The sequence below is a fragment of the Eleginops maclovinus genome, chromosome 8, assembly GCF_036324505.1.
Source record: "Eleginops maclovinus isolate JMC-PN-2008 ecotype Puerto Natales chromosome 8, JC_Emac_rtc_rv5, whole genome shotgun sequence".
Classification (NCBI taxonomy): Eukaryota; Metazoa; Chordata; class Actinopteri; order Perciformes; family Eleginopidae; genus Eleginops; species Eleginops maclovinus.
This window is the reverse complement of record NC_086356.1, coordinates 12,478,637-12,491,127: the sequence shown is the minus strand read 5'-3', so window position 1 is coordinate 12,491,127 and position 12,491 is coordinate 12,478,637. Positions and strand designations below refer to the sequence as shown.

At 40.7% G+C, this 12,491-nt stretch overlaps 1 protein-coding gene across 2 annotated transcripts in view; it reads right to left on the bottom strand.

Moving 5' to 3' along the window:
• Positions 1-216: 216 nt before the first annotated feature.
• LOC134868287 (mediator of RNA polymerase II transcription subunit 13-like) overlaps positions 217-12,491 on the bottom strand; it is a 69,325-nt gene continuing 57,050 nt past the window's right edge. Inside the window, exons 12-31 of one of the 2 annotated variants that reach the window (XM_063889314.1) lie at positions 12,299-12,377; positions 12,094-12,215; positions 11,749-11,827; positions 11,394-11,611; positions 10,315-10,490; positions 9,234-10,162; positions 8,781-8,960; positions 8,435-8,664; positions 8,134-8,332; positions 7,389-7,674; positions 7,040-7,292; positions 6,751-6,939; positions 6,428-6,651; positions 6,183-6,325; positions 5,649-5,807; positions 5,114-5,278; positions 4,295-4,458; positions 3,059-3,223; positions 2,740-2,849; positions 217-2,104 (exon numbers count right to left, since the gene is read on the bottom strand). In XM_063889314.1, coding sequence (XP_063745384.1) covers positions 1,972-2,104; positions 2,740-2,849; positions 3,059-3,223; positions 4,295-4,458; positions 5,114-5,278; positions 5,649-5,807; positions 6,183-6,325; positions 6,428-6,651; positions 6,751-6,939; positions 7,040-7,292; positions 7,389-7,674; positions 8,134-8,332; positions 8,435-8,664; positions 8,781-8,960; positions 9,234-10,162; positions 10,315-10,490; positions 11,394-11,611; positions 11,749-11,827; positions 12,094-12,215; positions 12,299-12,377 — 4,203 coding nt within the window. In that variant the 3' untranslated portion in view covers positions 217-1,971. The remainder of the gene's footprint in view (positions 2,105-2,739; positions 2,850-3,058; positions 3,224-4,294; positions 4,459-5,113; positions 5,279-5,648; positions 5,808-6,182; positions 6,326-6,427; positions 6,652-6,750; positions 6,940-7,039; positions 7,293-7,388; positions 7,675-8,133; positions 8,333-8,434; positions 8,665-8,780; positions 8,961-9,233; positions 10,163-10,314; positions 10,491-11,393; positions 11,612-11,748; positions 11,828-12,093; positions 12,216-12,298; positions 12,378-12,491) is intronic. The other variant, XM_063889315.1, reaches the window with a different exon arrangement.

Below are 12,491 nucleotides of genomic sequence, written 5' to 3'. Positions count from 1 at the left end.
AACAGCTTTTAAAATAACTCAGACATTATCTAGTGACTGTAAAATGTAGTGCAGTAAATAAATGTATTTGTCTCAAAAATGTCTAGTAGGAGTGTAAAACAGTGCCTAAATTATTATTAATTAGTGATAGGAGTATAGGCTTACCCAACTAAGCTGTTACATGAATAAAATGTGGTTTACAATACTTTGGATTAAAAGAGAACATTGAACACAGCATCATTTTCAAGAGTTTTAATAATTTACTACAAAAGAGTGTAAAAGTAACAGATGTCACCCACTAAAGTGGATCTGTTAATATTCAAAGTGATGACAGATGTAACAAATTTTTGCAAACTTGCCCGCCTCTGTTCATTTGGGTACACTTACTTGGCAATTCAACCTCTTGGCTTTAATTAAATGAGTTTTGTACTGTATACTGTATATCAAAAAAGCTCACAGCAAAAAAATACTTTGATATGAATCACTTAATCAAAGTAAACCAACCAGCATGAAATGTACAGCTTTAAGAAAATCAAAATAAAAACACAGCTGAAAAGTGTATATACAAACATGCTAGGATCCTAACATAGAGCAGGCTGAGTGGAGCTGAAGAGACTTTGTAATGCTTTGCTTGACATCATTTAGTAGCGCCAATGAAATAAAGCATCGTTCTTAAATATTTAATAACCTTGCAATGTCCAAAACCATAGTCTTCTATTGCCTATTTCAAGTTTTTTTAGCAGAAGAGGAACACTTTATAAATATAGAGTATATTGTATCTTCTGCATCAATTAGTTTAATTTAAACTCATTAAATAAAAAGGTAAAATGTTCAATATATGTAGAAAATAAAAAACAACTAAAATGCATTTTCTTTGATAAATGTTCATACTGTGTCCACTTTTAAAGAGATGCTTTTTTCCATCACCCTTATCATTAAGTGCCTGCTTGGAAGAGGTAATATATATTTATATACACATTTATATATTTATATATCAAATTCTATGACATGATATAATTTGTATAAATATGGCATCTTTACAATTGCATTAAAATGACAATTTTATTTCTGATCCCAAGACCATTAACAGTCATTTGGGAAAAAAGGCCTTGTTTAAGTTTCTCATTTTCTTGTTTTAAATATTAAAAATAAGTCTCAATTCTTTGCAAATGTATGTCTTACATCATAAACAACACTGTCTTAACTGGTCAAATATTTTCCTTTGTGTTCATATCTACAACACTTTGGAAGGTGAGGAAAAAGTGCCGTTATCAAATGCTCCTCCTTTTGGAGTAAATGAGGACCTTTTGCCCCTTTCGGAGTAAAGGTACAAGTTTCATCGACCCACTGCAAGTCCCAAAAAGCTCAAGAGTGCAGTTCTATACAAAAATGTAAAAGCATCTTTGATGAAACAAAGCCATGTGTTTGTGATGTCATGCCACTTTGCTGGTTGTACAATACGAAGTTATGTGGCTCTGCACGGATGTCACTTTTCACAAGTGAAGGTGTAGAAAAAAAGAAAAAAACTTGTAAAAAGCTTCTCTGTAAATGTCAGATGCTTCAAATGCCACTAAGAGGTGTAGCCCGAGTGAGACGTAATGCTTTTTTGATCAGAAGAAATTTAACATTGTGATATGTCAATAAAGATGGACACGGTTTGTTGGATCCATCGGTTTTCCCCCTCAGAAAGCACCATCATGGAACAGGACCAGTTGTGAAGGCTCAAACTGTAATGGGTTTGCAGGCTGTCACAATTCACAAGTGACAGTTTTAGTTATTGTTCAGAGCTTTTCACTTTCCTATTCAATACATTCCAGGCATGGGAGAGTCTTTTTTGCCCTGTCCTTTTCCCCATTTGGCCTTTAAATCCATGTCTACCCGAAACAACAGAAGAGCTCTGGTGCTCTCTGGTGCCCAAAAGGAGGAAGCGTAGGCACACAGGAAATGAAGGTAACATCTGTCCCTTAAAGTTGTCCTGTAAGTCTCACGCTGCTAAAGCATGTTCAGGATGGCATTGTACATTTGGACCAGTACAGCCAAGTGGACGGGCAGGCAGGACTGGCGGTCTTGGGAGGCAGGGGTACACGTCAGCCAGGACAGTGCGTTGTACTGCTCCAATACAAACCTGGGTTTAAAAATATATAAAATATTAGCTATGACAATTTATAAGACTTTCTAAAATTATTTTAAAGATGTATATTCTAGTTTCTATCCTGCAAATATAATTTTATGCCCTTAACCATAGTCTGCACTAAAATAAAATGTTCACCGTCAATACTGAAAGCAACTCTTTATTAAGTATTAATTAAAACTATACATAGCATATAATAGCACTCAATGACCGTTATTTTTAATTTATTTGTATCGATCAATTATTAATGACGGATGGAGATTTAATCAGTACAATTGAAAGAATAAATAAACATGTTTGCACTGTTATCTAAAACCACAGATTATAATGTCTTATCAGTTATAATGTATGTATTTGCAAATGATAAAATGTTGACTTTTACTCAAAAATAAATATTTGCACAGTATTTAATGTCAATATTTAAATTCATGTTACTTTAGGGGAATTGTACACTTACTTTTAAACGCATATATTTTAAATACATCTAAAAATGTCATAATTACTACTTAAATAAGGCAACTGGCCACAGGCTTTGCAGGCTACATCCTGTTTTGTACTCACTCTCCACTATATTACTATAGAGCAGATGATAATGAAGTGTAAAGGGACAACATGTGTTGTGCATTTACCTGAGCACATCAGAGGTGGTCTTTGAGTCTAAGGGGTGAGGGGTCCTTTTTGTCTTGTCCGACACCAGCTCATCAGGCTGGGCTATGGAGATGTGGTGGTGGAGGGAGGCCTGGACAAAAAAAAAGACGGGAAAATGTCAAATGTTGAAGCATGCCTCAATAAACCATGTGAGCAGCTGTGTGCATTCTTAAAGTTATATCACATAGTTAAAAGTATTTCTGCTATATTTGTCTTTGTATTTCTTCTGTTGAATTATAATAGGCTTAACTGGCATTGTCACTTGCACCCACAGGCACAAGCAAACAGAGCTTTGGTTACCTTGAGGAAGAGTGGACACTGGCTCTCAGCCTGCGGACAGGAGGCCCAGAACCAGTGAGGGAGTCCATTCGCTTGTGCAGTCGAAACATAGTAGCCCAGAGCAAGAGGCTGCTGCTTCAGTTCTTCTGGCGGACTGTCCCTGGACATCAGGCGCTCTCCCTGGCTCTTTATAAAAACAGGAGAAGGCCACTTATTAATTACAAACCTTCATGAAGATCCTTTAAAATCCTGCATCATGGTATACCACTGTTATTCATCTCTCTGTGCCTTTGCACTGGCATGACTGGTATGTTCTCTTCAAGTAAACATGTAATTTTCAAGGTATTGCCTGAAAGCATGAAAAGAGTACTGCTGAATCTTCTAACAAAGGTTAATATCACATTTTAAGACCTCCTGATAATATTCAGCAAATGCACTTATTGTTTGGTTTCCGATGCTTTTGGTTGTGTCGGGAGTTAATAGAATACATGATTTAAAATAATAATAATTTAACTCAAAGACATACCTATAAATATTACAACCGGAGAAACTGCAGTGGTCTCTTAATTTTTTTCGGGGCTGTATATTTGCATGTTTTGCCCGTAGGTCAATAGGGACATGACATACACAGCAAACATTAGTATTAAGTTACTATAGCGTGCTATTGTACAGCTACACACTGTTCCCACAGTTTGTCGGTACTAAAGGAAATGTTCTGTAATATAGGTTGTCAACATGTCTCTTCGGCTGTGCCTCCAAGACAAATTCCTATGCATTTATTATACCTGGCAAAACTGTAATTCTGATTCTTGTTTGATAATATGAAGTGTTGCGTGTCAGACATAGAAGAAGCTCCCAGGCCACAAAGTACAAAATCACATCTGAACCTGAAGAGGTATGCATTACGTTTCCAATAAAACATTTCTGTAATAAACAGTTATACATAGCAATTAAAGTGCTTCTTACATGGTATATGATTCACTCTATAGGTCACATAGGGCTATAACAACCGGTTTATTTTTTAAGGTATATCAAGGTCATGGATTATATATGTTTGAGATTGTGCCAATCACATCCACTTACTTCTGTGCAGAGTCAGTGCAGCCTTTATTTTATCTCCAAAAACAATGTTTAAGTAGAAATGTAAGGTACTGTATATCACTCTGCTTTTGTCATTGTTTTCGTTTGTAAGAGGGTGTCATTCACTACTGCTCACGCTCCTGTAGGATGGCTTCATTCCACTGGCCCATGACTCACCTTGGTGTGCTGGAAATTTGATCCCATTCCCAGCCCAGACGGAGAGCCTGGCGAGGGCACAGGGGAGGTGTTGGGGGAAGGGTGGAGGTTCCCTGTGATCAACATCATGTCATGGCCAATGTCGTTCTCCAGTTCATCAGGGAAAGGCAGATCGAACATGTCATCTGAGGGGAAAAAATAAATAAAACTGATGTCAGCACAGCCCTAATCAACTTAAACCCTAGTCACTAACAATGACACATCTCCACTCTAAGGTAATTTCCCACCATCACATTTAATATTTAAAGAAAGTGGCACAATGTAGTCCATAACCAGGACATGTTATCTGTGACTGGTAGAGATGTTTCAGCACTAAGATGCCACCTGTTGGTATAACATATTACATCCGAACCATTTCAAACAAGGTTTGAGTTTTGTTTCCAGGCTACGAATCTGAAAATCTAAAATATTCAGGTTATGGTTACCCTTGTCAAAATAATTAAGATTTTATTATCCCAGTAATCATCAAAACATGCCTGAAACTTAAGATGGCACCAAGAGATACTGGAATCCCTTTAATAACATGTTGCTACCTTTCCATACAAATACGTCACATAATTGTTTGAGTCCGTTCTTTCTTGCATAACAATTAATGTTATTTTAAACCAGAATGTCTTTTCAAAAGCAAGGAGGAAAGATTTTCAAGTCACTTAATTTACCACTCAATATTTCATTTTGATAATAGAAATGAATCATCATCACTGGAATGGTTTCCTCCTTTATTGTACTTACTGTAGCCTTGAGTAATCTTTTAACTAAATAATTTGTGCTAGTTGTTACCATTATTGTCCTCAGTGGGGTAGGAGCTGGGGGCCAGCTGGGTAGTGGCAGAAGTTGGGAAGACAAGGATGTGTGTACAGGAAGCATCCTGAGGCGTGTTCAGCTGCGACGTCTGCAAGTTCAGAGCAGTACTGCGGCCAAACACTGAGCCCATGGTGACTGCATCTGGACACAAAGACAAACACAGCAAAGGTGATAGGTCTATAAATACAAGGTATAACAAACATTTGTGTGAAATAAAATGGATCACAACTACCGATTTCCTATTTCTTGCTGAAACTCATTTACAGTTTTTTCTTGTTTGCACATTTTAGCACAACAATCTTGTACCTTATCAGTTTTTGGATCAACTGGATTTTCCACATACTATTATTTGACTTTAATACAATGTGTAAAAATACATACTATACTATGTTCTTTTTTTATTTCTATTTATGACATACTATTACTTGATTTTTTTCGGCATACTGTACTATGTAACTTTTTTCTGCCCATCATTCACGTTGTAGTTTTACAAAGTGTACAGGCTACTAACCAGGCATGATCACAAAGGAACCTTGTGGCTCCATGGCTACCAGGCAGGCACTGAGGATACTGGGGGAGTCAGCAGCTGAGATCCCACACATGCGACAAGCCTCCTTCAGCTGGCGCCCTATTGAATGGAGGGAATGCTCCCCAAGGAGTGAGCTCCAATCTGGTTCAGAGAGAGAGAGGGAGATGCATGTGTAAAACAGAAGGAGAGAAAGATATGAAAGCGTTTTTAAATGGATCATTATCTAATTATTCAAAGCTCTATTCTGGTCATAGTTGATGTTGAAGAAATGTCCCTACTTACGGCTTTGTCTTACCTTGAAGCTGACACATTTTCCCAAATGAACATTCAATCATTTGTATTTGTCAGTATATGCACTTATAGTGTAGTGATCTTAAAGTAATGTTTTATCCACATTAGGAAAAAAAATCTAAAATGATATCTTTCCTCAAACAAGTACTTAATAATCCCTTTCAACGTGGCTCAAGTGATTTTCATCAAGACAAGTCTGGTTTCTTCTAGACAGACGTCACTCACCTTTCAGCTCCCCGTGCCCCAGTCTTCCTAATCGACCAATCACAATCCTCCATGGCATTGAGGTCATTTGGATGATCCCAATACACCATTCCCACAACTTCTGTAGTCCCATCTTTCTAGCTGAAACCTTGGGACGTCTCGATCTGGAATGAAGAAAGGAACAATTCAATACGTAGAGATATCGCAAACAAAAGCAGAGAATTATATTTAAATAAACTGAGTACAGAGGTAACCCTATTTTTTACCTGTTGGGTACATCAATGTTGATAATGCTGGTCTCTAGGAGCTCCCCCTGCTGGTCGGTGCAGGAAACAAGGATCCAGCGCTGGTCGTGTGATAAGCAGTATCCAACAAAGAGCACATTATATTTGGGAATGATCTCTGCCCATATCTCCCCTTGTTCTGGCTGCTTGGAACGGGTCGGACCAAGGATGAAGGGGGGAGTGTACAGCTGCAGTGGGCTGGGATGCTGCAGCAGGAAATACAATTTCATGTTAGTATAGTGAGTTAATATGAGGAGCAAGTATATAATAATCAGTCCGGAAATTTGATTAATTTCTTTGCCTACCTCTGGACTCTTGAGTACAGAATTGACAGTGGAAACTGGTCCAAAGCCAGTCAGGGATTTTATGAATGTTTGCTGGGGCAGCAGACGTCTGCATTGGGAGTAACAAGAGAAGGACAAGGAGCGCAGATGCTGTAGGTAGAAATGACTCTCCCCACTAGCCGGCTGGAGAAGGTACTGGCATGGCACCACCTAGGTTAGACACATTTAAGATACAAAGAAACGATGAGGATGACAGGAGCGGGAGTGTTCTGTTTAATTCTGTCCTGTGTAACTCTGAGTAGCTGCCTACCCGTAGCACCAGGGCAGGTCTCATCGTCTCAGGCAGAGTCTGCAGCATATCTGTGTAACAGCGAAGTAGCCCTAGTAGCCAAATGCTACTGGACTCCACTTCGTCACCCTCTTCGTCCTCTCCCACTTCATTTCTCGCTCCACTTGAGCTGAGGAAAGCATCCACTATGTAAATAACAATAGCTGGTGGGTTGGTGCGGCTGTCCATCGAGTCGGCCGCAGTTGGGATGCCGATTCTGGACTGCTCAGCAGTGCTAAAAGAGAGCAAGAGAAGAAAGAAGTTGTACATTTATTGTACTAGTTGGGTAGAATTTGAGTTGAGATTTTTTCCTCAATAAGTTGAGTCTCACAGTTCAGGGATTTCTGCTGGTGTGTTGGCTGGTGTGGCACTGGAAGGCGCTTTAGAGTCGCTGGTTGCTCCTTGGGTTGTTTCCCCTGTTTGATTTGAAGTTGCTGCAGTTGGGGCAGAAGTGTTTGCTGACCCAACAGTGTCTGGAGCTTGTCCACCATCAGGGCCACGAGCTTGAGGCTGCCCTGAAGAGGCAGGCTGGGCTGAGGATGTGAAGTTTGAGGGAGGCTGGACATTGGGAGGCAAAAGAAGACTGCTGTCCAAAGGCAGGGCTGACAGCTGGGGACCTGCAAGAACAGAAAAAAATACAGTTTTAAAACAGTACATAGTATAAATAGAGTATCCATATTTGTTGTAAGCATAAAATACACCAAGAAACACTGTAGAATCATCACAATGTGTCATTCACTTTTACTCATACGCACCTTTCTATCAGTGATTTGAATTTCTGAGACAAAAACTTGGTTCAGTATTTTGAGAGCAATCTACTCCCTACCAATCTACCAAACTAGGTCTGTGAGCCTATAAATAAACACAACAGGACCTACTTTCTTGAAGGATATAGTCTCACCATCAGTCATGATTACAGAGAAACAAGCATTTTTCATCTACTTCACAACGTCTTTCCCTAGGCTGTCACATCACTGTAGGTATTATCTGTGTCGGACGCAAAAAAAAAAAACAGCCACCCTCTAAGTGGTGGTATGGTGTGAGTAAATAAAATGAGTCAGTGTAAATATTCTCACCAAGCTGCTGTTTGCAGGCATATGCATAAAGTTTAAGTTTGCTGATGTTGTCTGAGTGCTGCTGTCCAGCCCAGGGTCCAGTCACCCACTGGTCCACGTCCAGCTCCTCCAGCTTTTCTGGCTCCACTTCTTCCCCCACTCGCACAAGACCATCCCTGGACACTTTGGTCAGAGGACGGTGCTTCCCCAGGCGGCACGTCTGGAAACAGAGTCAAGGCTTATGTTTACTCTCTGATTAGAAACATTTATCAATGTGTGTTGAAAAACTACAATGCTTACAATTCAGAATCCAATCACTTACCTCGTAAACAGCGCTGAGCTCCTGGAAGAAGGCTCGGGCTGCAGTCAGCAGAGAAGGACTATTGGGACACAAAACCAAATACGCCACATCCCGCTGCCCACCATAAGGCTCCAGCAGCAGTTTCTCCCAAAACGGTAATGCCAACGGTGACAATGCCAAGAAGTCCCTCTCCCGGTCATAGCCTAGTAACACTGTAGGGATTGGCAAGGGCTCCGGGGACTCCTCCGAACCTTGAACAAATAGAAAAAGTACCTTGTTTAGTTGGCTCTGTGCTTAATCTCACAGGCAAAATACAGTAACAGACAGAAGATTTGTATTCTGCATAAGGTAAAATATCTTGACTCACCATAGGATCCTCTGCCGGCCATCTTATGGAACTGCTGCCAGGTGAGTGGACCCTGAACATGCTGGATGTTTTCCCATGTCCGTCCTGTTCTCTTCTTCTGGATAGCATCCTGCAGGAAAGGCTGCAGAGACAGCAGCATACGGACCATATCCTGGGACGACAACATGTTCATGTCCACCACTGTGGAGATTGTTGGACAAACACACACACAAACACACAAAAAGGATACATGAACAACGGATGCACACATGTTAACATGATTCTATACACCAAATAAACAAATAAACAAATAAACACACATAAACACATAGTTTAGATAACATAATGTCAGCTCACCATATTCGTTAAGTAGGAATTAATTAAGGTATTTTATCACACACTGTTATCCCAACAATGCATTTGGTTATTTTAATGCTGTATACTTTTCCAATACTTTCTTAGGCAACTTCTTACCATTTGTGTGCGGCCAGGAGTGAAGAGCGGTACTTCTGACAACAGCTGGATCTACTTTTCCTCCTGTGGGGTTATCCACATACTGCAACCCTTGTCCCAAGGCATTGTAACAGTCCACACAGGCATCACTCTCATCTGCCCACTGCTTTTCAGACGTCCAGCTTTGCAGCAGTGCCCCCTTGCGGCCATGACAGGAACAGCTGAGGGGGAGATGCAGTGATGCCAGGGAAGAGATGGGCTGTGAGCACTGCTCCTGTAGAAGGATCATTACTAACGGAGAGGCAGGGGCTGCGTCCTGCGTCCGTTTGGCCCTAGGGTCACCCATAGTTGGGTCCCTCCGGCAAAGAGCCAGCCTCCTCTCAGCTGCTCGGCCGACCTCAGAGGTCCGACCAAAAATATCCAGCTCATCCTCCAGGAAGAGGCCGGTGCCGTGGGCCAGCCGCCTGTTCACAATGGCACTGAAGCCACACATACAGCGGTACTGATCTTCACAAGTGGAGTCAGGGATATACACGCCCACATCTGCTCCTTTGACATTCATATTGCACGCACAGATACAGCAGCTATCAAAGTTGCGATCCTTGAAGACGTTGAGGACGGAGTCTGAAAGCAGGAGGATAGCGTAGAGACTGTGGGCCTCAGGCAGGGAGGGTCCTGGCCGAGCTAGGTGATCCCCAGAGCTAAGAGGCAGGCTGGTGGAGGGGGTGGAAGCTGGTGAGCTGAGCTCAGTACCATCCTGCTTTACAGAACCATGGCCAGAACTTGCAGCGTTGATACCCCGCGGTGTACGAGGGGTGCGTGGAGTGGGCACAGAGAAGCGGGGAGTGGCAGGAGAGGGGAGGATGCCAGCACTGGTGCCCACAGAGGCCGTGGTGGCGCTCATCTGGCCGTACTCCTGGTCAGTGAAGATGTTGACACTGGGCATGTTTCTGAAAAAAAAAACAAGATCACCTTATATGTTTGAGCAGGATCTTTTAAAGGCCAAGACTACAAGATTAACATCACATCATCAACATAAAAAATTTAATGTGGATATTTAGGATCTCCTAGTGACAAAAGCTTGCCATTTCTAACTACTCACGTGTATCCATCTCTGTTGAAATTTGCATTCTGGTTATGTATTACTGGGAAATGCTCCATTTTGGGCAACAGGGCCCAGGATGGTCGATAGTAGCATTGATCAGGAATCTTGAGTGGCGGGAGATTTTGACTGGGTAAGCAGGAGAGTGGAGCAAACACGGAGGAGCCTATCGTTAGCTGGATAAAGAAGATGTAATGGAAAAATACAAGTTAGTCTCTTAGTAATATAGACAAAAAAGGAGAAATACAAAGAGGAGTCTGGTTCACATATCAATCTAGTAAGTATGCCTTGCAAGAAATAATGTACACTAGTAAGCAGGTTACATGTTACGCTACATGTACATGTAAATAATAACTTGTGTAAAATTACACAAAACATCATGTGAAAATCCAAACTAAAAGCAGCTTTCACGGAATTTGATCTACAATCATCTTCTATGTTAATGTAGCAGGGAAGAGCCCCTTTTGCCATCTACAATTGACCTCTTACCACCATGGTTATACTGTATAGCATAAACATTTTATAAACTATAGAAGCAGTGGCACATTCCAATAAAAATCCACTACATTCAGAGTTGACACACACAGTTGTCATTAATATACTCTATTTTGATGAAAAACATTCTGCTGCTAAATTGAACATTTCTATTCTGTTTGCATATTGAGTGGCACGAACAATACTTGTTGTTTGTGATGACAAGCAGCTGCACTTTATAGTGGCCACTAAGTGCATTGTCTCTTGTCTAGTCTATAATTTACATGTCCCAGCTGCAGTGCCTACAGGTGTCACAACACAGAGATAGCTAATTAGCGAGCAGGTTACGGTGATATATATATATATATATATATATGCTGTTTTAGCGTGACAGGCTGCTTAAGAGTCGATTGTCAGTCAGTCAAAAAGTCATTGTATTGACTTTCCCCTTTTTTTTGGATAAAAGTACATTTATGAAATAAATGAACCAGTCCCTTTCCTCTACTGTAGTTTAATTCACTCAGTTCATGTTTTAATACATGAAAATGCAGCTATATGTGCTGCATATGCATTTGCATTATTTGTGGTTGATTGGCTCTCCTCACCTTGATATCCTCCTGCCTGGGACTGGCCATGCCATCCTCAATCTCCATCCTGTAGTCTGTAAACTGGGAGGAGGAGAAAGGCAGCAGGTGGTCAGCTGCCCCGCTGTGAGCAGGGGGCTCTTGGCTGGGGAGATCACGATACATTGTGATGGGAGAGAAGGCTGGGTGCTGCTCTAAAGAAGGCGGTGTGGGAAACATCCTCTGAAGGTCTGCTACTGCTGGAAGGAGACAGAAATGGAGAAAGAGAAGGAGGAAGGAGATGAACATATGAAGTTTACACAGATGTAATGGGAAAACACATAAAACGGTCCTTAAATAGAATTTTTTACATGATTTAATCATTAAAGTTACTTACTTGATGGATAAGGTACTGCAACTCTTCCCTCTTTCCCCAAAGGGCGATCCTCTGTTGATACTGGTAGCTTGGTTGAGTGCTTGTTGGGGTAAACGGTCTACGTATTATTACACAACAGAATACCTTTGACTTAATACATTTTTTCCAGCTTCAACATATTTAGGCAATACGCATAATTGATTAGTATACCAATAAATAATATCACAGCTTGTGTTTTCACTTAAACTTTCAATATAAAAACTTTAACTACAGAAATAAAACAGTAGTCAGACCAAATATCTTACATTTACAAGCGTTTTGTTTCGATAAAAACAAACAAATGTCAGAATATAGAATATGCCTCACCCCCAACTCTTCATCATCTTCATCAAATATGTTGTCGAGATCAGAGATGTTGACCACCAGATCTTTCTCTCTGGTCAGAGAAGGGTTGGCTTTGGCAGCTGCGTCATCCTGACCTGATTCGTCTAAAGACGACACAAAATACTTAGGAACAATGGCTGCTAACAACATATGTAATACTGCACTGAAACTATTTGTTTGCACCCACCTGATTTTGGAGTTGAGCTAAAAATGGACATAGCATCATTCCCCTCAGGCAGCGTTCCATTGCTGGTGATTTCTTCTCCCTGGTGGATCAATAACAATAAAGTAAAAAATATTTTTGAATAAGACCTGTAACATACTGCATGTTTTGCCACAGCACAAGCAGTCATTTGATCCATGTTTAGAAAATGTATGAT